Source organism: Lupinus angustifolius, chromosome LG09, assembly GCF_001865875.1.
Source record: "Lupinus angustifolius cultivar Tanjil chromosome LG09, LupAngTanjil_v1.0, whole genome shotgun sequence".
Lineage (NCBI taxonomy): Eukaryota > Viridiplantae > Streptophyta > Magnoliopsida > Fabales > Fabaceae > Lupinus > Lupinus angustifolius.
In genome coordinates this window covers 8,730,677-8,757,453 of record NC_032017.1, presented here as the reverse complement: position 1 = coordinate 8,757,453, position 26,777 = coordinate 8,730,677, and the positions used below count along the sequence as shown (strand labels likewise).

The 26,777-nt window shown below is 30.4% G+C and overlaps 4 protein-coding genes across 4 annotated transcripts in view; 2 read left to right on the top strand and 2 right to left on the bottom strand.

The window, feature by feature from the left end:
* The window catches only part of LOC109355871 (deSI-like protein At4g17486), a 2,898-nt gene extending 2,069 nt beyond the window's left edge, over nucleotides 1–829 (bottom strand). Inside the window, exon 1 of the mRNA XM_019599129.1 lies at nucleotides 479–829. Within this exon, the coding sequence (XP_019454674.1) occupies nucleotides 479–620 (142 nt within the window). The 5' untranslated portion in view covers nucleotides 621–829. The remainder of the gene's footprint in view (nucleotides 1–478) is intronic.
* Nucleotides 7,422–10,428, top strand: LOC109355938 (splicing regulatory glutamine/lysine-rich protein 1-like). Its single transcript, XM_019599229.1, has 4 exons — nucleotides 7,422–7,778; nucleotides 8,997–9,046; nucleotides 9,131–9,183; nucleotides 9,858–10,428. The coding sequence occupies exons 1-4, from the start codon at nucleotides 7,534–7,536 to the stop codon at nucleotides 10,317–10,319; spliced, it is 810 nt and encodes a 269-aa protein (XP_019454774.1). The 5' UTR covers nucleotides 7,422–7,533; the 3' UTR covers nucleotides 10,320–10,428.
* LOC109355870 (uncharacterized protein At2g39795, mitochondrial-like) lies at nucleotides 13,575–15,652 on the top strand. Its single transcript, XM_019599128.1, has 3 exons — nucleotides 13,575–13,847; nucleotides 14,499–14,833; nucleotides 14,926–15,652. Exons 1-3 carry the CDS (start codon nucleotides 13,635–13,637, stop codon nucleotides 15,086–15,088), a joined length of 711 nt encoding a protein of 236 aa, XP_019454673.1. The 5' UTR covers nucleotides 13,575–13,634; the 3' UTR covers nucleotides 15,089–15,652.
* Nucleotides 18,423–19,596, bottom strand: LOC109356051 (zinc finger protein 1-like). Its single transcript, XM_019599378.1, has one exon. The coding sequence runs from the start codon at nucleotides 19,339–19,341 to the stop codon at nucleotides 18,679–18,681; it is 663 nt and encodes a 220-aa protein (XP_019454923.1). The 5' UTR covers nucleotides 19,342–19,596; the 3' UTR covers nucleotides 18,423–18,678.

The following is a 26,777-nucleotide window of genomic DNA, read 5'->3' as shown; positions in this document are numbered from 1 at the left end:
ATAATCAGATTATTTTCATTCTAACACAAAAATATTATAAGATGATAAGGAATTGTAGAAACACAATCTTACAACAGTTGTTTTAAAATCCTTACCAATAAAGTGGAGACTTTCTTATTGTTTAAAAAAACGAAAAATCATAAAAACTCGAAATATTAGTCAAAACCAGTCTTCAAAATTTTCAAATATTAGTCCAAATTAGTCATTTTCGAAATAAAATTTTAAACCCATTAATCCTTCCATAAAAAATTAATTTCACTACTACGTGTTTCTAAAATCAATCCCTAAAATTGACTAAAATGACCGATATTTGAAATTATGACCAAATTAGGATTCCATAAAATTTACTAACAAAAAATAAAAATTGAGAGAAACCCAAAATCGATTTTTTATCACAGATCTGAAGTGGTTTTTGATAAAGATTAAAAATTGAACAATAATTGATTTGAGAAAAAAATGAAACAAAAAAATGAAGAACCTTGAACACCAGAATGATAAACTCCAAGACCAACCCAATAAGCATAACCATTGATTGTTGTGAGATCGTAAACGTTAAGGTACACCGGCACCGATCCTGAACCAGCGACGACGCCGTTTCGAGAGTTTTTTCTGCACAGCATTATACGGCGTCGTTTTCACCACATTTGTTCCAAAAAAATAGAAGAAGTGGAGTGGGTTTTTTGAATGAGAATTTTTGAAGTTGTTTACCTTTCTCAATTGGGTATCTGAATTTTGTAACAGAAATAATAATTATTATAATAATTATTGAGAAGCAGAGGAAGAAGAAGAGAAATGAGAAGGTTGATGATATTTAGAGAGGATAGTGTGTGTGTCAATGATAAATGAGGAAAACTAAAATCTCCAAATTCGTCCTCATAATAAATATATTAAATCTTAGAAAATTTAAAAGTATTTATTTTTTACATTCGAGTCGAAATAGTATTTTTATAATAAATGGTATCCGATTAACTAATCTTTCGTTTTTTACCGTGGGTTGTTTTGATAAGTGTTATTCTCGGGAATTAAATCTTTAATTTTTTTTAGCTCATTTGAAGATTCATTGAGTCTTATATTATGAGAGTAATATCTTACTTATCTAGTCAAAATATATTCTTTAGTATTAGCAAATGTATTTTTCATGTTAGTAATAAACTAATCTCTTTTAGGATGTATGTTCGTCCCAACAAATGTTATTATTGCCCTTTTGGTTGTGAGGATTTAGTGCGAGCTTACACAATTACACCACTCACCTTATAGTAAGGAATTAATCTTTTCCGGGATGTGTGATTGTTCTTCCCAACGAGTATCACTCTCAATATTCGAACTCTTGACATTTTGGTCATAAGGATTTAGGAATCTTACATGATTACACTACTTGACCAACATTTGTTAGTAATCAAAATAATACATTTTCTAGTACTATCAAAGATATTCCCTCACTTTTTTGGGTAAGGAACTAATCTCTTACGGTATTCGTGGCTGTCAATTCCAACAATTGTTGCTCCTAGGAATCGAACCATTGACCCTTTTGGTCATCCTGAAAATCTAATGAAATATTGCACCATTAGACCAACACGATTAGTCAAAATAATATGAGAGAAGATGATACTGACAATCTTTTAAATGATAAAAAATAAACACTCATCCATGTCTTTTTTTTATAGGACAAATTTCATTTATATTTTATGTAAAATGAGGTTTTTCCTCATGAAATTGGGGGCTTTGTTGGGAAGCAAAAGAGCTCATCTTGGATGCAAGATCTGATTTTTTCGAAAACATAATTCTTAGAAGTAGGGAAAAAGTAATGTTTGCTCATAATTATGGTGTGTGGGTGGGGTTACATTTTAAGAATATACAATCAACTATGATTAGTGGAGTTTTAATTTTATAGCAAAGAAAATGGAGAGTGATGATGATTTTGAGGGAAAGGGGAGTGTGGGTCCAAAAATATAATGATCAGTTTAGATAACATTTGTTGTTAAATGATTCTAATTAGGATTAAAATAAGCTTAATCCCTTTTTGGAATCTACCATTTTCTACTTGAAGTAAGTAACTAAACAATGATAAAATTATAAAGAGACTAAAGTAATTGATTGGTATTGACCTAAAAAGGCAGAAGTATGGAATTAGATTACACCTGGCAATTTGGGCAAAGCTCATGGGGTTCGACCACCCGCCCGTACGTTTTGGGCGGGCAGAGCATGAAAATTGTGTCCATCCGCCCTAAAATGCCCGCTCAACATGTCTTTTTCGCCCAGATGCATTTCAAATGGGCGGGCAGGGCGGCCCATGGGCATCAATGAACACTAAAATAAGAAATTTGATGGGTCAAGTATGACAAGCGTAATTCATGTTCTCATCACTTTAGTGCATGTAGCAATTTTCCAAAATATAATATCTTACCAATTAAATGTATGTCCAATTTATACAAAACAAGATGTTATGTTTTGTGTTTTTAATCCTATTATCACTATGTATTCATGTAATTTCAAGTACTATGTCATTTTTAATTTTTTTTTAATTTAGAGCGGCCCACAAGCTCGCCCTGCCCATGTTTAGGGCGGGCAGGGCATGATATTTCATGCCCTATTTAAAAACGGGCATGCCCATTCCCGCCCTAATTTTGGTGGGCATTGTGTGGACATGGGCAGGGCCGACCTAATTGCCAATGCTAATTACACCCACTTATTTTAGATTTTTTGGTACTACCAATAGTATCTTTTACCTTTTTGGATAAAGAATTAATCACTTTCGGAGTTTATTGGTTGTCTCTCTCAACAAGTGTCGCTCATGAGAATTGAACACTCAACCTTGAAGATTTCAGTGAAGCCTTAGACCCTAAGACCAACGCATTGTTAGTACTTATTTTAGATTTGTTTATTAATCTTGATTATAAGCATTTTTTTGTTTCAAATATAAGTAAATTTATTTATCTTTATATTTTACAATATTGCTTTTTAATGAATAATTTTCAATTTAACACATAGTTAATATTAATTTTGATTATTTACATATTCTTATTAAATCAAAATAATTAATTATTTTTTAAGTAATTTGTTTTGAAATAGAGGATAATACAAACGTAGACTCTAATTTCATGTGGTTGTGATTGGAGACATTAGTTTTTAAACCGAAATGAGATATTCCACCACTGGTTTTGGGTTGGGGCCATAAAATTATTAGAATAAAGTTATGAAAATGTTTTGTAAAGACTGAATAGTAACGTGGAAAAGGGGAATGAAGAAATTAAATATAGGAGATTCTTATTATTGAAAGTGCATAAATTTTATATATTTATTATTATATCATTTGTATTCATATTTAATAATTACTGTCTCTTTAAAAAATATAAATAAATGTTGGATAATGAATTAATTATATTTAAAATTTTAATGTGATGATGCATAGATATAGTATTGAAATCTAGAACAATTAAAATTATGCATTTTTATAAACTTGTTTTCTATTTTTTTTTAATGATTAGCACGTTGGGATTTGGAAAATAATGGATATAAGGAAATTAACATATAACTCAATTTACTCATTAATATTTTATATTTTTTCTTTGATAAGATATCCTAATATAGTCTTAGCTGTTATCACAATTATAATATCAGACCATAACTTTACATGGGGAAAGTTTAATCCAAGGCTATGGTAATCGTTGATCAATTTCATCTGCATCATTAATGCATCTCAACTATGGTCTTAAAATAATATCACTTAAAACATCAATCTACTCATTAAAATGACCAAAATATTGTTCTTAGAGTTCACTAAATAAAATTAGTCACTTAATCCTTTTGTTTGGGTTATTCTTTAGGACATGTAATTAAAAATGGGAACATTTTCATTTTAGGAAAGGGAGAAGATTTATTTATTCTAGGAGTGATTTAAAAAAGCCTACTTCATATTTTAATCACTCATGATAGGAAAATCCAATATTAGAATTAGTGAGTATATCTGAACTATTAGATTTTCATATAATAAATGACTAAGATGTTAAATATGTTCTTCTAAATTGGTCTTGAAGTAAGTGAATCTCTTCCGTTTAGTAAAATAATAGAATTAGAGAGAATAGAATATAACTTTACACTTTGGCTTAAGGGGAGAAAAATTTAAGAAAGAAGAAAGAATATGAGTAAAGAGAAAAAAGAAGAAGGAAAGTGAATTTCAAAGGTGGTTATATAAGAAAGATAAAAGAAAGAAATGAGTTTTAATTTATTTATTAATATACAGCAGTAGGTTGTTATATTAATTTAATTAATTAATAAAGTGTTCACCTAGTAGTGTAGTGTAAGATTCTTTTAGATCCTTAGGGTGATCAAAAAGTTAAAAATTCGTTTCCTATGAGTGATATTTATTGGGAGATATTTTTCTTACATAAAGGGTCAGAGAATACGTTGGTAATACAAAAAAATATTAACTTTAATTATAAATTATATATGTGAAGCAATAAAGGTATTTTTAAATTAATAAATAAATACATATTTATTTAAATTGTCTTAACATTTTTTTTAAATTATTAAACAATGATTATACATTACATGGCATATATTTTAAAGAAAACTAGTAGGTTAATGTACACGTGATAATATATTTGAATGATGAATGAGAGTTGTGGCGGAATAACGTGACGTAGAACCTGTTGTATTAAATAAAAAATAAATTAGTATTAAGAAAAGTTTAGAATTCATTGTAATATAAGTTGTATAATACATGTTAGAGATTTTGGAACACTTCTTTGTAAATCATATTTGTTGTTGACTTTAATGGTCGACCATCCTTATCATATATTAATATCTTCAATCATTTCTTGCTTTGAACTCTTGAAATAGCAACATATAATTGACCATGACTGACTATCAGTCTAGGTAGATATAAGTCCATACTTTCTAATGATTGTCCTTTAGATTTATTGATTGTCATAGCATATGAAACAGTTATAGGAAATTTTCTTTTGATAAGCTTAACATGTCATGAACATTGGGATGGAGACATCGACATGCGATGAATATATATGATATGTCCAATGTTTTTACCTGACATGATCTTTGCTTCAAGTACATGTTTTGCCATTTTAGTGACCACTAGTCTTGTACCATTACATAATCCTCCTGTCTGGTCTAAATTCATCAATAATATTATTGGAGTGTCAACTTTTAATATGATTGGAAAGTCCAAATGTTGAGAGTGTGTTTAGAAATTCTGGAGTTAGTATATTGACAGCTTCAATTTCATTAACATCGAACATATCAACTGAATCTGAACTCAAATATTCATTTTCTTCCCCTGTAGATATCCAAAATAATATTTTTTAGCATAACTCTAACAAATATATTATATAGATAATATAAAATTTTTGAGTAGAAATAAAATGTATTTACCTGGAATTATACTCAAAACAAATTCATTGATTTGATCAACAATCTCAATTATTGATGCAAGTATTGCCTTAGATTGCAAATATTTTTTGTCCTTGTAGTGATGTTGTAGGTTTGGATAAGTGCTATTCACTATTGCATCAATTGGGTTATCAAAATCAAGAATCAAAGTTTCTTATGGAATATCAATTTCAACACAACCATCATCAAACTCTCATAATTTTCCATCCCCAACCTTTAGTATCCATTTTGAGAATTCCTTATTTTTTATTGCAATGCCCTTATTTTGTAAACGTGTGTTCTTTGTAAGATTCAAAATTCTACATTGATGCCAAAGATAAGATGAGTTGATTGTTTCATATACAATATCTGAATGACACCCTCTTAGAATCACTGACAAGATTTGTCTGAAATCACCTCTAAAAACTACAATCTTTCCTCCAAATAAAATTGAGTCATTTGCGTCGGTACCCAAGTTTGCAAGACTTCTATCAAGTGAGCACACATAAAAATACACTAAACCCATAACTAAGAACAAAGTAATAAATCGAAGGGTTTCATAGTGAGCACACAGAAAAATTTCATATTTTATGGAAATAAAACAAATATTATGAAATCATTAAAGACAACATTAATGCAGTGAATAAAAGACTTCAAATTCACAAAAAGATGTCATTTTCTTTAAAAATGAAGACGAAATGGATGAAATTTGATTTTATAATATTTATTGAAATTTGGAACAAGAAATAAATTATGGATTACAATTTAATAAAAAAAAATCAGATCAAATCAAATAAATACGAGATCAATATTTTTTGGTACAACGAAAATCAAAACACAACTAAAAAACAGGCGAGCAATCCAAAGCAAGAAGATGAGAACACTCAGCAGGAGCTGAAGACCAGATCGAGAAGGTTGTAGAAGAATGAGACCCTCTCTAAGCCAAACTGACTGCCACATAAATAGCCTCCATTACAATAACTCTAACCACCACGACCTAGTCGCGAGATAACCAAGCTCGCACCTTAGCGACAACTGTGGAGATACTAGTCACACAAATTTGAAAATCCTCGGATAGAATCTGGACCGCCTCAAGACAATCGCTCTCAAGAATGAGATTCTTCACACACATATTCCAGGCCATTTGCAAACCCCGATCCATAACCAATAGTTCAACTAGGAGAGGAGAACCTTTTCTCAAATTGGCAGAGAACCCCGAAATCCACACACCTTTATGATCACGAAGGATACCACCACCTCCCATGACGCTGGAAGCGCCAATGCAGCTGCCATCCACATTAAGCTTAACTTGTCCATCCACAGGGTAGCACCAGTGAATAGGGGGTCAACGATAGCAGAACTACCCCCTAAGTGAGTCCAATCTCAGAAGTCATGATGAATATAGTATACAATAAGATGGATACTCCAAAAAAGATGGGGTAATAATTACAATGAAACTAATAATTACTATTTATAATAATTTAAGGATTACAAGTGATACAATCTTCCTTTTCCCTCCCATTTTCATTCTTGCAATAAAAAAATAAAAAGAGATTTAAATGGTTGAATGAGTAATATTTAGTATATCAATGAGGAGAGTCACTATAGTTTTTTAGCATGGGCCAATTTCCCCTAAATAGAGGAGAAGCCACACACAAAACTCAGAAGAGAACCATCAAAATTGTGTATGAACTATGGATGGTGCTATAACCTATAAGCATCTTAGCGTATGCAAATGTACACCCTGTTTTTTTTCTTCAAAATATATATATATATCATCTATAATGTACTGTTTGAATTTGTTTTTACAATAACATGACATGTTTCGTGAAAAACAAATAATCAATATTGTGTTGAATTATTTTATATTATTATCGTGTCAAACCACTTCATAAACCTGATGAGATGAATTATATCTAACTTAAGTTTGACTTATTTATTTAACGAGTTCAGTTTCTAGATCAAATTTGATTACAAATACCGAGTTGATTTAGTTCATTTTCAGCCGTAAATACTACCTTATTTTTCTGTGTTAGTGAAAATGGGCCCATGGTAAGCCCATTTCACTCAAGCTTTGTTATTATTCTCTCATAAACATAATATCCAAATTTTCCAAAGTAAACGTAGCTTTGTTAAACTTCATTTCCTATGTCTTATGCCACAAGAAGATTGTTGTTACGCTTCTCAGAGCGATTCATGTTTCTTCAAAAAACACGTTCTTTATGCACTAACAACAATAACATTCCAAAACCCACTTCAATTTCTTCAACAAATCCTACTAAGCGAAACGACATCGTTTCTGGTGAACGGTATAAGCAGCTTGAGAATCTCGATATGGTTACTGCTGCTAAGATTCTCTTCAATGATGATCCTCCTAAGAAGAAGAAATTTGGGTTGGTATCACATTTTTGTTTTGTGTTTTTATTTTTGGGTTTTGTTCTGTTGGGCATTTTCTCAAACACCTATGTTTCATTCCACTACTGTTGCTTTGTTTGTTTCATTCCACTACTGTTGCTTTGTTTGTTTCATTCCACTACTGTTGCTTTGTTTGTTTCATTGTAAATAGGAACTGAAATTATGGTATCAATCAATAATCTCATACTAGTATACTACTTGTTGCAGCACTTGGAAAAGCTTAGAGAGAACTTAATTAAGCTTATTAGGATAAGAACAAGTTATGAAAATAAGCTGTGTACGACCATATAGGCTCTTTTTAGCTTATCTCAGTAAGCTAATCAAAGGAGCTTATGAAAATAAGTTTTTTAGCTCATTTCAAAAAACTGTTATTGAATAAGTGCTTAAGCAAGTTGTTTACCTAAAGAGCTTTGTCTCTACTTAGCTAGCTCTATTTGCATGGGCAGAACTAAAAGGTTTTCATCAAGGAGGCAAAAAAGTTACTTTATTTATGGGGCAAAAAATATAGCTTTTTTTATTGATAAGAATCTATAATATATTTTTTTCAAAAAAAAGTGTATAAACTTGTTGATTTATAGATTTGGGAATGAATTCTCTTTTGTGCATTTCTTTGTCATGATCGGTGAAGAGAGATAGATAAGGTTATAAAAGAAATTCACAAATCTTGGCTAGGCTCACTAATAAAATTTCTTTGTATCTATCTCTTTCACATAATCACATGATAATAAAATGGCATATGAGGATTCACCCCCTTAAAAAATTTAGGTTACCTAACTAAGGTAGCCATGCCGAAATAATATATGTATTATGTTCTATGTTTAACTATTGTATAAATAGGACATAGCTGACCCCACCTAGTGGGATTAAGGCTTAGTTGTTGTTGTTGTAAAATGGTGGAACCAAAGGGAGTAGATCAGGACACTACGTTTCCTTCTCCTCTGTCCGTGCGCTACACGCCAGTTAAATGTGCTGCCCCTGTCTATCTGCATCTGTTTTTTGCTAGCTAATTTTGGGTTTCAGTTTTAATTATCCTGCCACATTTGTTAGCATAGCACCTTCATCCTACATTTGTTCTTATATTTGTGTTTCAACCTTCAATATGCTTCATATTTCTGCTTGCTTTATTTGATTAGAAATGTCAATAGATGGAAAAATAATTTTCTGACTCTGCATCTTTGTCTGTCTTTGTTGGTCAGGTTTGATTTCCATCTCGTACAATTTTTTTTTGCCTGCTTGCCTTCCTTTGGTATGACACTGATGCCTTTAAGTTTTTATTCAGTCAACAAAACATTCTACTGTTAACATCTAAATCAGTTCTTTATTGCCACAGCTGTATATTTGGTAGCACAATATGCTCGTTATGACATAAAAAAAATGGAAGTGGTATGTTTTCTATTCCTATGTACTGTTATTCTGATATAAGAGAATTTTTCATTGTATCAATGTTGGTAGGATGCCTGTGATCTTATACCTCTAAATGCACTACATGGAACCCTTTTCAAGTGAACTTTATTTATGACAAGGTAACAAGGCATTGGTCCTGAATTTTAATTCATTAGTTATCGATTCCGTATACACTATATCCTAGATACTATGTAGTTCGTACATTCTGCAATTAACTGTTGTTCAGCATTGTGGAATTATTGGTTGGGACTAGGGAACTAATTAGAGATATGGTGTGTTACTTGCTATTTATTAGATGTATATTAGAGTTTCCTAGATTAGATTCTCTGATTTTGTTGGACCCATTTGTTTGATACTTCACAAACAAAAGTTGTGGTTTTTTATCTGAAAATGTATTTGAACTTGTAATCATGCTTTTGTATAATATTAAGGTTGCTGCTTAGTGACCAAGAGGTCATAGGTTCAAATCTTGGAAACATTCTCTTCACATACAGGGAAAAAGTTACGTACTTCTACCCTCCATAGACCTCATTAGGTGGGATCTGCGTGTACTAGGCCGCCCTTTAATCATGCTATTATATAATTGGAGTAATACTTCAACTTTTGGATTTATTTCCCACTTGATAATAGCTTTTCTCCAAATCACTTCATAGGATGTAGCGCAAAAAAAGAAAAAGAGGGATGAAGAGGAAGCAAAGTCAAGAGAAAAAGAAGAGGAAGCAAAAGCAAAAGAAAGAGAAAAGGAAATGGAATTAAACCCCCTTGAGGAAGAGGAAGCAAAGGAAAAAGAAAGAGAAAAGGAAGCGAAATCTAATCCCCAGCTTTCGGAGGTGAAAGCGAGACTTAACAAACTTGAAGAGGCTGTGAAGGAGATTGTGGTCCTATCAAAAAATCAGGTAAATGATGCTGAGAAAAAACCATCAAGTTCCTCCGTGCCAAGTGACACAAAGAACAGTTCAGCATCAAATAAAGTTGTAGAGGAAGATGGTTTTCATAAGCATCATTTTCCCAAGCCAAAACCAGAATTAGGTGATGAGAGAAAGCATTCAATAGCACCTCCAAATTCTTCTCAGGATTCAAAAGACCAGCATCAAGGTGGAGGAGGGGCTTCATAAGGTACTAGCATCTGAAGATTTTTTTTTTGAAGGCGTTGTATATAATTGATTAGAAGTCGTTGAGCTGTTTCTGAGATTTTTTCTTAAGAAATGAATTGATACGTAATCATATTCCATAACACTCCAAACCCAGAAGATTTTTTCTAAGTTCAGTTGGAAACGAAGATTTAGATGAGAAATATATTATGTTCTCTGCACCAATTTAATAGCTATATGTGGATACTTGAAAGCATTGCCTTGTTGGGTTTATGCTACCTACGATAACTTCAGAATTCAGTAATTAATAACTTTTTTTGAGGGCGTGATCATTTTGAATGTTTTTGACTGAAAATATGATGCTCTTTTAAGTTGGCATGATTATAGCACAGTTCTGGGAAGAACCATCTAAATTTTGAAAGTCTTCCAAACATGTTTAACTATATGATCACCAAACCTGAAAAGTAGTGTTTCATGTATTGTTATCATGATGAAACTTTTCTTATGTGAGGTATGAATATGAAATGTGATGACACATTTGAAGTGTTTAACTTTTCTTGTATGCTCAGTTTTTTAAAGTCAAATTACCTTTTTATATCTTTGAAAAGTGAATGCAAATTTTCTTACTTCTAGGCCCTTGATGGTTACTTCCTTCATTTCTTTTTAATTATTTTATAAGGCTGTGACATATAAATTAAGAATCATTATGAATATTTGTCTATTTGTAATAACTATTTCTCCAATTTACCCATTATATCTCTATAATACTTATAGTCATTATATTTCACTCATTATCTCTCTTATTAACTATTAAGGGCTATAGAATTGTACCAATTATAATTAATGTTGTCTTAGGATTGTAGAAAGACAAGTCAAAGAAAACAAAATCCTGGAGCATTTTTTTTTGTATAACTATGAGTATCATGTAACATATGAGTAAGGAACTAATCCTTTTCAGGATATCTTGTATGCATTTCAGTAAAGCTCTTCAAAGTTGAGACCATTGGCATTGTGGTTGGAAATTTCGTGAATGACAATTTGCACTTGATGCTTTGGCCAATTCCCCTTTATTGCAGTTATTCAATGCCTCGAAATTCATGTTCTCAGGTCCTATTCCTCATTGGTTATGTTTGAAGTTACCATTTCTTCGATTTCTTGATCTTTGATCTTGTTATCCTTTTTTTGAGTAAATATTGCTCATTTTTCTCTTGTTATTCTTGAGCAAAAATTGCTCATATTTTTCTCATTCTTTGACCAAAAAATTAATATGGCATTCTCATTCTTGAACAAATAATGTTCATATTTTATCTTCTTTCTATGTGTTTGTTCTTGATGAACAACACCATTATTTTCAAATTCAATCATTCTTTGAAGTTTTCTTCACCCTTCTCCTCATTGCTTCCTTCTTCTGTCCTCATCTTCACTTAACATTCTTGGTATACTATACAATAATATATGCATGCATGCTCACTGTTTTGTTACATATAGCAAATTTCAACTGGTGCATGATGGCTTTTAGTTCCTCTATTCATATATTTTTTCTACCACATGTGGATCCATTTTGATGAGGCCAAGGAGATCTTACCATGGAGTTTTTACATCTTACTTGTGGTGCCTCCTATGTTGGCTATGATGAACATATTTTAGTTCTGGAAGATCCTTAAGGGTATGGTTAAAACTTCTACAACAAGAAAGCCTAGTATATGTTGTGCTGCTCTACTTTTTTTATGCATCCATGACCATTAGTTGTTTTGGATTTAGTACAGTTTTACTACCTTCTACACAAGTTGGGAGTGAATACCGAGATGATGTTAAAGATGACTCATTTTTAGATAGTTTTAGGATTATTTTTACTTTAAATGATAGTTTGAGTTTCAAACAACTACCAATTTTTCTATTGTATGAATTCTCTACACTTTCCCTTTGTGTAGATTTAATTCTAATAATGAATGTTCATATATTTTCTTTACTTTTTGCTCTTTCAACTCCCTTCTTTTCTAAATTATCAAGAAAGTAAGAAAATGTTGAAAACTCAAGGCAATTAGGATTTGATATCCTCTCCATAAGGCCTTTTAGTTCTATAACTAATATCTAACCGTTAAAATTTGAAGACAACATGTACTAAGCATCTTTACAAAGTTTTAAATACAACACATTCTTTTTTGATTAAATACTCATTTTTTACTCATAAGTTGAAAAACCCAAAATGTTCATAGAAAATTTTAAATATGGGCCAAATTAATTCTTTTTGGGTTAAATTACTCTCTACCAAGTGTCTTAAAATATGTTAAAAAGAGTAATTTGACCACTATTTAAGATTTTTGGGGACCATTTTGAGTTTTACAAATTTTTGAGGAACGAAAATTGGTAAAGTAAAAATATTGAAGCCTCAAATAAATATTTACTCTTCTTTTTTAATGATTACAATATCACATAATATAGTAATATATCTACACTATATATAAAGCCAAAACATGGTGTAACTTCCACCATGGTGTAATTTTCATTTCCTATTTTGCCCTTCACATTATTTAATTTTTACAAAAAAACATATAATCCTAATTAACCACCACCAACACATTAATTAACTACATTTCTCACCTTAAACTAAATATTATCAAAAACACATAAAAATTATAATATAAAGTACACCGAATACCACAAATATATTCTAATTACAAAAAATTAAATATATAAAAATTAAATATATAGTATCATACAATATTGACCGACAGACACGAAATGCCTGTACACACTAGTAAATATAATTATAATAAATTTTTTCAACACTATTAAACATTTTTTTGGATACTACCAAATAATTTCTTCAACTTTTGGATAATTAATTAATTCATTTTGTGGTTTATTGTCACTCCCAACCAGTATCACTCTTAATAATCGAATCCTTAATCTTTTAATCATCATAACCAACAAAACATTACACTCTAGATGAATGCCTTGTTATTTATGCTAAACCTTTAACAAATCTTTTTTTTATAAAATTATTTGAATATAAGCTTCTTTGTAATTTCTTTTTTTTAACTACAAAATTGTAAATCCAAAATTAGTCTTCATAAATTTTAAATATAAGTCAAATTAGTTATTTTTAACATAGACTAATTTGACCCTAAAAACAACTAATTTTATGGCTAAATTGATCTCTTATAACATGTTTTACGATATTCAACTAATTAGAGGATTTTAGGTTTATAATTTAGGAGAATGATAGAAAATCATAAAATATGGAACTAAAATATGTCATATTATAATCCCATTCATATCTAACTTAACTTTTGTGGTTGATTCGTTTGAATATTGACACAACTCTTAAACCCTTCAATGGCTGCTACACGCTTATACCGTTCTCTGAGCAAAACCCTAATCCACAAATTACCTCAAAATCAACTACTACTATCATGTAATTTAGCACAATTACACTTACCTCGAAGAACATACATCTCTGATATGCGCAAATCTGCGTTTGAAGCTACCATTTTGAGATTCCTCCGCCAAGAGATTCAATTTGAGCTTCAATCCAATCCTCCCAAACAGGTAATGGGTTATTCATGATTCTATGTGTAATGGGTTTTTGATTAAAGAGTAAATGAGTCATTATTTTTTTTTTGTTAATTGTTCATTATTATTGATTTTAGGATACTTTAGAAAAACTGATTATACAAAAAAAGTGATTTTGTTTAGAAGCTGGACAATATTGCTTCTTATAAAAGCTGAATTTCCGCTTCTACGTTTTAGTAAATGAACATGAAACAAAGGGTAATCCTGATTTTTTCATTGTTTTTGTTGGTGAAATGTTTAATTCTGCATTGGTTGATGCTGAAGTCCTCGAACGCGGTTCTGAGAAGTTCGGTTTAAAAAGGTATCATGTATCAAATCTGTTTAAAAATCAGGTTTGAGACCTCCAAACTGCTTAGCCGAATGACACTCTTATGTAGTGTTTGATAGAGGTGTCAGAGAGTAGAATAGAACATCATGTTCCATCCTATTCAGTTGGTGTGGCAAACACTACTTCCCTGCTCTTTAGCATGGTATTTTGTGATGGAAATCAACATGAGATTTGATTTCTTTCTAATAGTAATCGGGATGTTTACCTTTTTGTCGCATTTATTTTTCTTGTGAAATTTTCCACCTTTTGTTCAGTTGGCTTTGGTAAATTTATATTGTTGAAAATGTTTTTTTTTGCAGCCTATTACCAAGTTTGACTCCTTTACGGTGGATGGCCGGCATGGAGAGCGATGGATTAGATTGAAAAGACAATATGCTAATGAAGATATTAACGTTGAAGTCACCATGTTTGATGGAGCTGCTCCTGCACCAAGTTCAAATGCCACTGGTGGCATAGCTAATGCAGACGATATTCAGCTACACATTACCTTAATTGTTAGCATCTCTAAGGGAGAAGGTGACAAGGTTCTGGAAATCGCATGCTCTGCTTGGCCAGATAGTATAGAGATAAATAGGCTGTTCATACGTACAAATAAAAAGATGCAAGCTGAGCCCTATGCTGGTCCCGATTTCAAGTACGTTTACACTCTGAAATGTTACCTTAGAACTTCAAATGATAGCTAGATCGAAAATTGTGTTTACACCTTTATCTGTTGGTTCTTGACAGGGAATTGGATGATGAGTTGCAAGATAGCCTTTACGACTTCTTGGAAGTAAGGGGTATAGATGACAAACTCGCCGCTTTCTTGCACGGTTATATGAAAAATAAGGATAAAACAGAGTTCAGAGGATGGATGGAGAGGGTTAAGTCTTTCATTGAAAGGAAATGAGCTGGGCTGAAGTTTCAATGTTCTAGATGAGATAAACTATTAGACCATATCACATCTCTATGTATTTTGTCACTAAAGTTTGAATCTAAGCAGGTATACATTTTTTTGTTAATGAATAGATTTAAGTTGGATGACATAAATAGGAAATTGCCATATTGTACGCAGAGTTTTCGCTGTGGATCGTCCTTCCCTATAAGAAAAAGTGAGAAACAAGCTAGTGAATTATTGATCTTTGTTGGAAAGTTTATTTTCATAGGAAATGATAAATGTTCATTCACTTTTATGATTAGATGTCCAGTTTACTTACATTACATATGATGAGCAGTGAGTGACAATGAGCGGTTTCAGCTGTAACGATAAGTGGCGGCAGTATGTAGTGGATATTTACTTTTGTGTGGTGGTTTGAGCTTGTTTCAAAATAATGACTTAGAAGTAGCTTATCACTACTTTCTTGATGTGCCATTTTCCCTTGAGGTGCTGCACCTGAGAATCTCATTTATTCACAATTCTTTCTTGTCATAGAATTATGTATCTTGTGCAATATTTAAAGTTGGTGATTTAATATGTTTGGTCTATGGTTGCTGATGTTCAAACACTCAGATTCTGAAGTGATTGGAATATGCAAAGTCTAGTTTTTGAACTTGCTTGTTGCATTGTGGTGGCATTAAGTATTAACAAAGACCTCATTAATTAGTTGAAAATAGAGGACCTGAAGGACTTTAGTACCATAAATTTGTTTCTTCCAAGTTCCAAGTATTGTTGGGATAGAGATTTATCCATATTGATGTGAAGGCTTTGTCAAATAACATAATGAAGAAACCAAAATGAATGGAAAATAAAAAATGACTAAAAAATTATGAGACTACAAAATTATACACATGACACCCAAAGTAAGCATATTAAGAGTCTAAATCACAACTTCATAAAAAAAATGTTCATTCTCTAATAATAAGTAGATAGTAGATGAGGTGCACGGATATGTTGAATACCCTCATGTGTTGGTGTCGGACACGTATTTGATAGGGATACGCTTGAATTCGTGAAGGATACATATCCCTAGAGTATCCAAAAATTAAAAATAAATAAATAAAATAAAGATGAAGATACGTATCTAATATATTTTCAACAAAAAGAAAGGATAAGATAGGATAAGTTTTATCAATTTTATGAATTAATTCTATTCTAGTTTTGGTATTTGGAATTTTGGAGGACAATGATATACAATTTCTATTATATTTTCTACTTTATATATTTGATTTACACTTATAATTTTATCATATTTTATGTATTTTCTACTATTTTATACATGTATCCCTGAATGTATCGTATCCTATATTTTAGAAAAAATACGTATCAATGTATCGGATACGTATTGTATCTTGGTATAACTGTTCCACATATCAGCAAAATAACTGTTCCACATGTTCTATTATATTGGTTCATTTGAGTTCCTTTCTTGATGGAGTGGCAACATTGAAGGCTCTTAATATTTTATTGGATGAATGGTGAAGAGTGAGATATGTATGCTACCATAAGTAAAAAAGACAACCCAACCAAAGTGCTACATTTGTCAAGAAGAAAGGCCAAATTAAGGATCATTGTCCCTAAACATCACAGATCCTACTGTCCTTTCAGCATATTAGTTTGAGATTACTATGGTTATTAACTGTCATAATGACAAGATTTTCTGTTGGTTTTTTATCCTTAATTCCAACATAATACTTATGTTTCATGATTAAGATGAGTTTAGTGTAAACATCAGGATGATATTGAGCTACGAATTTGTAGGACCCTCTTCAGATATGTTTAGGTGAGAAATCAATGCAATCAAGTTTGAAGATATTAATCATTCTTTTAAAGTATTCTTCAATTTCTCTTGCCAACAAAGTTTAATATAATAATTTGTAGAAAGTTGTGTTTCAAACATGATGTCAATAGTAGGAAAATAGTCTGATATAATTCTTATCATATTTATGAAAATGGGAAATACAAAATTGACTTAAATAATCTTTATACTTTTCGAAAGTGTCGGTCAGGAAACACCCATAAACTAAGGGTAAGCTGGACTCGACCTTACCTGCTTATCCAGTATGACCTGATTATGATAGGGTCCGAATATGGTCAGTCTCATCGGGTCTATGATCGAATTTAAGTTCAAAAATTAGATCCAATCAATATTTAGTCGAGTAGAGGACAAGCATGACCCGAAGTGTCTCATGGTTACTCACTCATCATGTTTCTGACATTTGTGTATGTTTACATTCAATTAATTGTATACAGAGTAATAATATCTCTTTGGTCGAAAGAATCATTGATTTTCTAATTTTTTATCATATATATATATATATATGATTACCAATATATATTACTTTTAAAGTGATGTGATAGCATAGCTGAGTGTCATTGAGTGGCTTACTTTCACATGGCTTGCCCCACCTACTTCTCTTGATCCCAATAGAGATGGTCTATTTCTCCAACTGCAGGTGGGTCAAAGTAGGGATCACAACCATAGAAACTCTACATTTTGGTCAAAGTGGAGTACTATCAAAGGTATTCCGGTAAGGAGCTAATCCTTTCAGGGTTCGTGGTTGCCCTTTTCAACAAGTGTTGCCCCCAGGAATCAAACCCTTGATATTTTGGTCATCATTTTCGTCGCACACAACTGAGTAGAAACTTCACCTATATATATATATAAAATAACACTAGTGAAGTGAAAATAACTCCACTTGCTATGTTGGTACTTCTTTTCTTATGTAATATATAGAATTGGTTTATGTTTTTGAATGAATCTAACACATGCAGACCCTTCAATTTTATCATTTATCTAATCAATTCTTGATAAGTGAAAGTAGTATTGAAGAATTGCCTCCACAATTAATTGAAAAGGTTTGGCTTAATGAAACACAATTATCTCATTTTGGTAGAGCATCATGAATTGGTCATTTTGTATAAATTTATGGTTCTTTTACGTACACTCACTTACATGAATGAATTATAATAAATAATAAATAATTTTATCCTTCGGTATTTCTTCTATTATGAAACAGAAGTTGATTCAAACTTACAAAAAATAACACTATAAACAACTGTGCAGAGAGCTATAAAAACCTACTAAATATCCCCCTAATGTACTACGTAATGTACCACATATTACGAACCTGCATCGTACTAAAGAAAACCACATATAAGGTGAGTATGGTTTTTGGCTGCATTTAGTTTGGAACTTTACATAACTTGAGAGAGTTTGAATTGCTTATGCTTTTACAAAGCAGTTTTAACTTTGAAATGAATTCATGGAAAACTATTATTTATCACAAATCAAAGCACAAACTCATTAAAGTAGCCAAAATGCATTTACAACTGCTAGGAAAAAGAAAGGACAAAAGAAGAAAAAAGTAATAAAATAAAATGAACTTGAAAGCTCTTTGCCAATGAGAAAGGAAACAATTGTGAGGAAGTACATTGACGCAACGGTAAGGTTGATGTCTTATGTCCCGGAGATCACATGTTCAAATCTTAGCTGCACATATCTGGCTCGTGCACAAGGCCGCTCTTTACGGTATGTCAGAAACCGGAGAAGGACCAAGTACTTAGAGCTTAAGGGATAAGTCAAGGTTTTGCTGCAACTTGTTTTGTTTAGACTTTAAATGGCTAGTGCTGCCAAACAAACCTCCAAATCCCTCAGTCACTACACTATTAGAAAACTTTCCTAGCCTTGGAATGCCACCAACCAAAGATGAACCAGTTTCTGCTCCAACATGAAATTTTCCAGATGTAAACTCCACAATTGCTGGCTGTGAATCCAAAATCTGTCTCTTCCACCCGAAAAAGGGTATTTGATTATAAGGCTTGTGGATCATAGAATGAACCTGAATTCCAAGTGACTTGTTATACAAGCCATGTGAAGGTTGATAAGCCATGCTAGAATACCCATGTCCAAAATCTACTGAAATTGCAGCAGCATCAGTTTTATATCCTCTTCTTACCATAGTTCTTTCGCGCTTATGCGCATTTTGGTGTCCTCCGAGTGCTTGTGAACTATAGAACTTTCTTTGGCAATAGTTGCATGAAAAAGTCCTTGGCTCAATTTCATTATAATGACTAACTTCTGAGTGGTTTTCAGATAAATTTGTATGGAAAGAGTTGAAAAGGTTGAGTTCTGGCTTTGATTCATCACTTGAATCCTTGCTAGAGAGACTTAGATCAAGAACAAGATGAGGAGTTGAATCATGTGAGTGTTTTTGATCTTCCATTGTTGAATATGGCAAGAAATATATGCAAAGAAATGTTATATTTGTATTTTGTTATGGAAAGTTTGGTTAAAGAGAATGATTTAAGAACAAATAAGTGTTCTATGCTATGTATAGAGATAGATAGCACTATTTTACAGTTACAAAGTCTTAATATAGAAAGACCTAAAACTTAAGAAATCTCAATGCGTGTTAGAGAATAATAAACAGAGAATTGTGTTGTATACAAAGTTTGATTGGAACTTAGGAGGAACATCCATTTACCCAAAAAAAAAAAAAAATCGGCTGTCCCAAACCATATCCCAGACTAATGAAAACATGTCATATTAATTAAAAAAATTAAATATTTATTATTTTATCTGTTTTTATTTCAACATCATTGGTTCGAGACATAATTTGAAACAATAATATGAGACAATAGATCTTTGTCCTCCGTCTTTGTTCAAGTGAATGTTTTTTAAGTTGGTTGAGAGCTTATAAGGTAGCCATAAACTTATAAGCCAGGAGCTGAAAATTAGAAGGTTATAAAGTTGTTAATAAAACAAAATTGTTAAGATTAGCTTATATGCTAGTTAGTAGGTGTAAAATAAAATAAGAGTCAAAACCTATCTTCTGCTATCAAAATTTTTGTATGTACTAATTTAATCACTTGAAAATTGAAAAACCTAAAATTATCTTTAAAAATATCAAAATGAGAGAAATTAGTTATTTTTGGCATTCTTATCATTTATGACATAGACTATTTTAACTCATATTTACAATATTTAAGTATTAGTTTAAATTTTTACATTTTTAGGAATCAAACTCATATGTGATAATTTATAAGGATCAAAGTAATTATTCCCTCATAAAATAATTTTATAACTTATAAATCATAAATCACCTGTTAGTGACTTATCATATTGACTTATAAGTCACCTAATAAACTTATAAATTTATTTGTCAAACACATTGGCTTCACTTATTTTTGGTTAAATAAATTTGTTGACTAATTTATAAGTCACTTAGGTGTTTTGTCAAACAACCCAGTTAAAGATTCAAAAATATAAATTTTGTATTGAAAAATCATCAATTTAATACATTGAAATTTCAAGCAATGTATTTTCAATAAAAAAAATCTATGTTTGGTGGACACCATTAACATGATCCATAACTTTATTTCTTCTTGCAACTTGTCTATTTACTTTTTTGGTCATAGTGTATGGCTTGCATTGGTATATTCATGAATTTAGGTTATGACAAGCTGAAAATCCAAGATAAGATCAATACCCTACTTTTATATTTCAGAATAATAATGTAGTATTATAGAATGGACTTGTCTTATAAAAGGTGTGGTATTCTAAATTTCTAAACCATGTTGGTGGATTTGATGTATCTTCACATAAACTCTTATGTCCTTCTCTTGCATTATTGTTTTGCTTATCTCATTATAGGAAATAGACATGTCCACATTGTTACTAAAATTTATGTCCAAGATGAGTTAATACTCATATTACTTAAGTTTTTTAATGTATTATATATGATTGGTTATTATTCAAAGTAAAATATAATTTTTGAAGTCATCATAGTTAAGGTGATAATTAGGAACAAATATCTTATGTCCCAAATCACGATCTATTACAATAAAAAGATATCATATCAATTAAAAAAAATCATTATTTTTTTCTATTTTTATTTTATTGTTATTCATGCGATACAGAATTTGGCACATGATTTAGTATATACAATCTTCTTTCAATAATTAACCTTATGAATAGACTCTAATATCAACATTATCCATCAATAAATGATCTCTTTTCTTTTCTATATGGTATTGGATACCAAAACCAATCCAAGATGTGACTAACTTCATTATGTAATCTATGTTAGTCCTTCTCTTTTGTATTTGTTCATTATTCCTCTTGAACCCTCTAAAAATAAAGAAGCAACCAAAGAACCAAATTGGCCACATAAGAAGAATTTGGTATCCTCATTGACAATTGTGAAATTTGTACACTCACTTAGTTGTGTAAACATAATTAATCAGAATTTGATTAGTCATTAAAATAATAATTTCAAATGACAACAAAACCTTAACACAATTATATTGAGATCCTAGTAGATATACTTATACATGTTTATATATATAGCTATCATATTCCTAATAGCTATGAGTAGGGTCATAAAGTGGAGTTTTGAAAATAACTTAGCTTTTTGGTTGGTGAGGAATAGACATTTTATTTACATTAAAAAATGTGGGATTTACTATCGCCAAACTTTATCACGTGTCATTTAAACAACAACTATCCAAATTGTGCACTACTATCTTTACTTTATCAGTCAGCAAAAAGAATATAGGTAGAAAATGTAGGAGTTTTATATACTTTTATTATATTATCTATTATTTTTATTTAACTATTATTAAATTTTCAAAAAACAAATTTAAATGAATAATAGATAATAAAATAATTTCATATAAATGTTAATTCTGATAGTACATAGATATTACATACTTATAGAAATCAAGAAATAAGACAAGTAGAGGTGACATGTATTTTTCTTTGTGGGTTTCTTGAAAAGATTGTTAATATAATCAGCCAGGATTCATATAAACAATAACTAAGCAATAATTACACTTTTGGTTACCTAATCTAAAAGAAATTTGTCTAGGTTTGGCTTAATCATAGTCATAAATTGCGATTGCTACTGTCCAAACTATGGACTATTATGATAAAACGTGATCAATATGTTGCAATTGTCACCATGTTGCTCTTAATGGTATTTTGTGTTTTTGGTGTCAGGCTCAGCCAAAAACGATGAATCATGTTTTTTTCTCTTACAATTTCTCTTATCGAATTTGATAGCTTCTTTAGGATTCATTGGACCTTATGGTGGTATTACCTTCAACTAGTAAGTCTCATTATATATGACATCTTTTGCCGGTTAATGGTCATTTATTGAAATGAGTTTGTTCTATTTTCTGGACGATTGGAATTTGGTCACTTTGAAAAGATTAAAATGATATCATCTTTAACAATAAAAAGGTGCATGGAGGAGACAAAAATCTTCTGTCCCAGGAAAATATTGTCCTCATGTACCAGTCAATTAAATTTTATAAATTAATATACAAATATTAATTTATGTTATTATAATTAAATAAATTTTTTTGATTGAATGAGAATACCAAATGAGATTGAATGGTCACAAGTGATCCCCATCTGTATGGAGGAGCTTGTAGATGAGATAAAGTTCAGGTACTGATTATGAATCAAAGAAGATACAAAGACACAATTATATTTTAGTTTGAATAGGTTTCTAATCCGATTTTGTGTTTGAATTGTTATTTTTAGGTCGGTAGGGTATTAGATGTTCCTTATGTTTTTGTTGAGGTTTTTTCTTCTCTTCCATGTTGTTTTGTATTCTAGATTTTTTGGTTGTAATTATGTTATTTTTTAATAAAATTTCCCTTATCAAATTTTTTTTTCTGGGATGTGATTTCAAAGACTATCAAAACCTTATCAACCATCATTGCTTTCATTGTGGTCTAGATTCTAAAATCCAAATTTAAAACCTTTTACTTAATTATAGTAAACTTCTCTATTGTTTCAAAAACTACATTCACCTCTCTTAAAATTAATTGTGATTATATTAATCAATGAAATTACACTTACTTGGAGATTTGGGGCAAGTAAGTGTTGCTTTAGAATAGGAGTGTCGAATGTATTAATTAAACTAATAAACCTTAAAAAGTTTAATGTGATTTCCTCTGCTACAATTTTATAGACTACTACAATATTAATCAGAAAAAAATATAAATTAAAAACTTGGGACAAATGAGTAATAAGAATGCTGCCAAAAAAAATTGGAAGTTAAGATAACAAGAGTTTCACACCTAGTATAACATCCAATGTTAATTGTAGATAAAACAATTCATAATATATGGCCATGTTATATGGGAGCGCATCTGTTGTACCACAAAGTGTATCATTCTATGTATCATTGTTTGTGATTGATTGAAAAAATATATTTAAATTAAAATTTTAATAATTAATTATTTTTCTGACCAATCATAAGCAGTGACACATAGAATAATACACTGTTTTGGGACAACAGGTTATACCTACAAAAAGGCCCATGACTTCAAATTTTAATCGTGTACAAAGTCCTATTAAATAGATCACTAAAACTTTCTTACAAGACAAATGTTTTTTTACAGAACATTTTTTTTTGTTGATAAGTGAAATTTTATTAAAGAGAAGACAAATATTTTTTACAGAACATTTGATTCAAATAAGTTTATGTTTTTTGGATAGAAAATATGTATATTTTATCATGGTTGATTATTTTATAACAAACAAAGTCCCATAATTCATATGGATATTCCGATCTACATAAAGTGTTAGAAAATTTTGGAGTATTTTTTGGTTAATTAGAATGTGGTTTATTTCTCTATCAAGAAAGATTACCTCAAATAAAAATTCTGTTTGTTATCATTATGACAATGCTTCAGTCTAAACTATTAATAATTGCAGCCTATTCTAGGAATTTCATGTCCTTTCTTCAACAAGTAAAGAGTACATGAAAATTGTCATCTAGATATAGAAAAACCATCAAGCTAAAATAAAATATAACTAAAGATAAAATGATAGATAAATTCAACCCAAATGAAACTACTTAAAATGGTAGGATCATATTAAATCCCACTAGTTAAAATGGTTGGATCATATTGTGAAATATCTATACTTTCTTGGCTAAAAATCTTGTAGAATAAATACTATTACAATCCTATTCAAGGCTCCTATTTAATGAGTTTGAGAAGATAGATATATGTAATCTTATTCTCACAAGTAAATAGGTTGTTTTCATAATTTGAACATATAGATGATCTCCCCGATCATAAGGCAAGAAACTTTATCCTTACGCTAAGGCTTACCCTCTTAAAAATGTTATAGAATATGGTTAAAATGCCACTTCCTTGGCTAGGAATAAAAGAGGTGCCTCCACTTTTTTTTTGTAAGTTCTAGCATTTCCCTTAAAGCTAGGTTTTTTTTTGCTTGCAACCTCAATTTATTATTGTGATTGTGACAACAACAAACACAAAGTGTTGGAGCCGCACGGTTGAAACACATGTTATGTGGTACCTAGCAAAGGAATAATTGTTTGACATGTGATGATGCATAAGTAACAACTTTTGTGTTTGTTTAACTCATGTTTTTGTGTTTATGTTGGCTTGGAATCAAATTCATGACAAAATAGGAAAAGGGGTCTTGAGTGTCTGCCTCATATAGCTAAAGTTTTTAATTTTCAATTCATTATTACACAAGTGAATAACCAAAATGATTGTTAGGAATATTTTATTATTTAAGTAGAAGTTTTTTTAATCATCAGTTTTCCTTTTATGTTGTATAAATAATTCGCTTTCTCGATAAATGATAGTTAGTGTTCTACTCCTTTTTTTTTTTGCTTTTGTTTTCTATATAATGAACATGATGTATGATTTGGATCATGTGACTTCAAAATTTGGTGACTTTAAAATTGGAGATTGATGAAATTACTTAGGATGAAAATAACAATCAAAACTCAATTTAGAAAAAAACAATAAATACCGCATGTAAAACATAATGTTCTATAAATAAAAAAGAAAACTTTTAGAATATTACTTATAAATAGAACGAGAAAAATAATAATACTGATGGAGTGTTTGGGCTTTAGAGGTGTTTTTTATATACTTATTTTTTTTGGGTGACTTTGTCTCTTATTGCCTATTTTAGAGAGTTATTCTCAATGTCTTTTATAAATTTCAATAAAAGTCTATTTTATTTTCAAAAAACTATAATGAATGATTTGTGAACGAATATTTTTTGTATGATGGATTCTACGTGAAAAACTGAAAATGAATGTTCTTGATACAATTGAATGGAACATAAGTACATACATTGAACCTAGGAAAATCAGAATAAGCATTGTTGATGGGAAAGAACACTAACTTTTCAGGTTCACTGTTTTTGTCTACTATGCACAAAACCCAAATGAATTTTTTCAAGTACTTTTGCATTTTCTGTGGCCAAGTTTGACCCTAAATCCTATAATAACATCACCATGTTTGTGTTATTCTGTCCCTCACCATACATGACACTTTCTCTACTACTCCTAAATCAAAGGTGTTTATATATGTTGTTTCATTTATTTGTGTCATTTCATGTGTTAGAAAATATAATTGGCCATAAAATAATTAATAATTACAATTTTAACTTAAATAATTTTTTTCAACCAATCAGATATAATGATACATAAAGTAATATAAAAATGGGAATATGTTCCTTATCATATACAAATCACATTACTATGAGACTATGACATAAGAAAAGGGAGACATGTAAACACGTGTGCATGGCTTATTAGTCATCAAATTGCTACAAAGTGCTACAAATTGAGACCAAGAGGAAACAAACAGTTTTCAAAAGAAACCTAGTGCTACTTAAGTAGATGAGATGTGCAAAGTTTTTTTTAGATTTGTGTACTAAGCCATTTTTCTGAGTTTGATTTTGGAATATAAAAGAAGGAAAAAGCTTTAAAACTATATGACAATTGTTTTTCATAATTCTTAAATTTTTCCTTGTTCTTTCTCGTCTCAAAAATTCAACTTGTAAATAAAATTTAATTAATTACACATGAAGTCATCAACTATATATTGTTAGAAGATAATGTAACTTTTAAAGATAACATATATGCCAATCTATTTGCATGAAAATAAAAATTAAGGTAGAAAACATATTAATTAATATGAATCAGAATCTATTATTTTTTTATTCATTAGTAGCCAATAAAGAGTCCATATTGATAGTAAAGAATATGTTACCATTTTATGTAGGAGCAATTATGTAATATTATGCTATTTAAGTATGAGATCTTTTTCTTTTCTATATCAGTTTTTCTTTTATGTTGTATAAATAATTTGCTTTGAATGAAAAATTCATTTTCACTTCTGTGTTTGGATTGCCATTTATTCTTATTATATCCCAGTTTGATAGATATGAGTGTAGTTCAAAACAATTGATTTTGATTTATCATAATTATATAACTATGGTATATTATCACATGTGATTCCTCCTATAAGGATATGTGCTTAGAATCATTCATCATCTTCTTTGTGTACTAACTAGCTTAGTTCATCACTAAGGTTTTTGAACTTGGCATAATATTCAGTTAGAAGTTTTGCCATGACTGATTGATTCTTAGTGTGTTGGTAACAAGTTTTTCAAGATCAATTCAATTGAATTGATTATCTAGTGGGTATGTATTGGTTAGTTTCTTGATGGATCCATAAGCCATCAATGAAGCCCAACTTGGTTTTCGCACGTAATGCTGTTTTCATTGAGTGATCTCACCTACCCTAATTGTTTTTTTTGATCAGCAATAATTTATTAAAAAATAAATAGTTAGGAGAACAAGTGGTACTC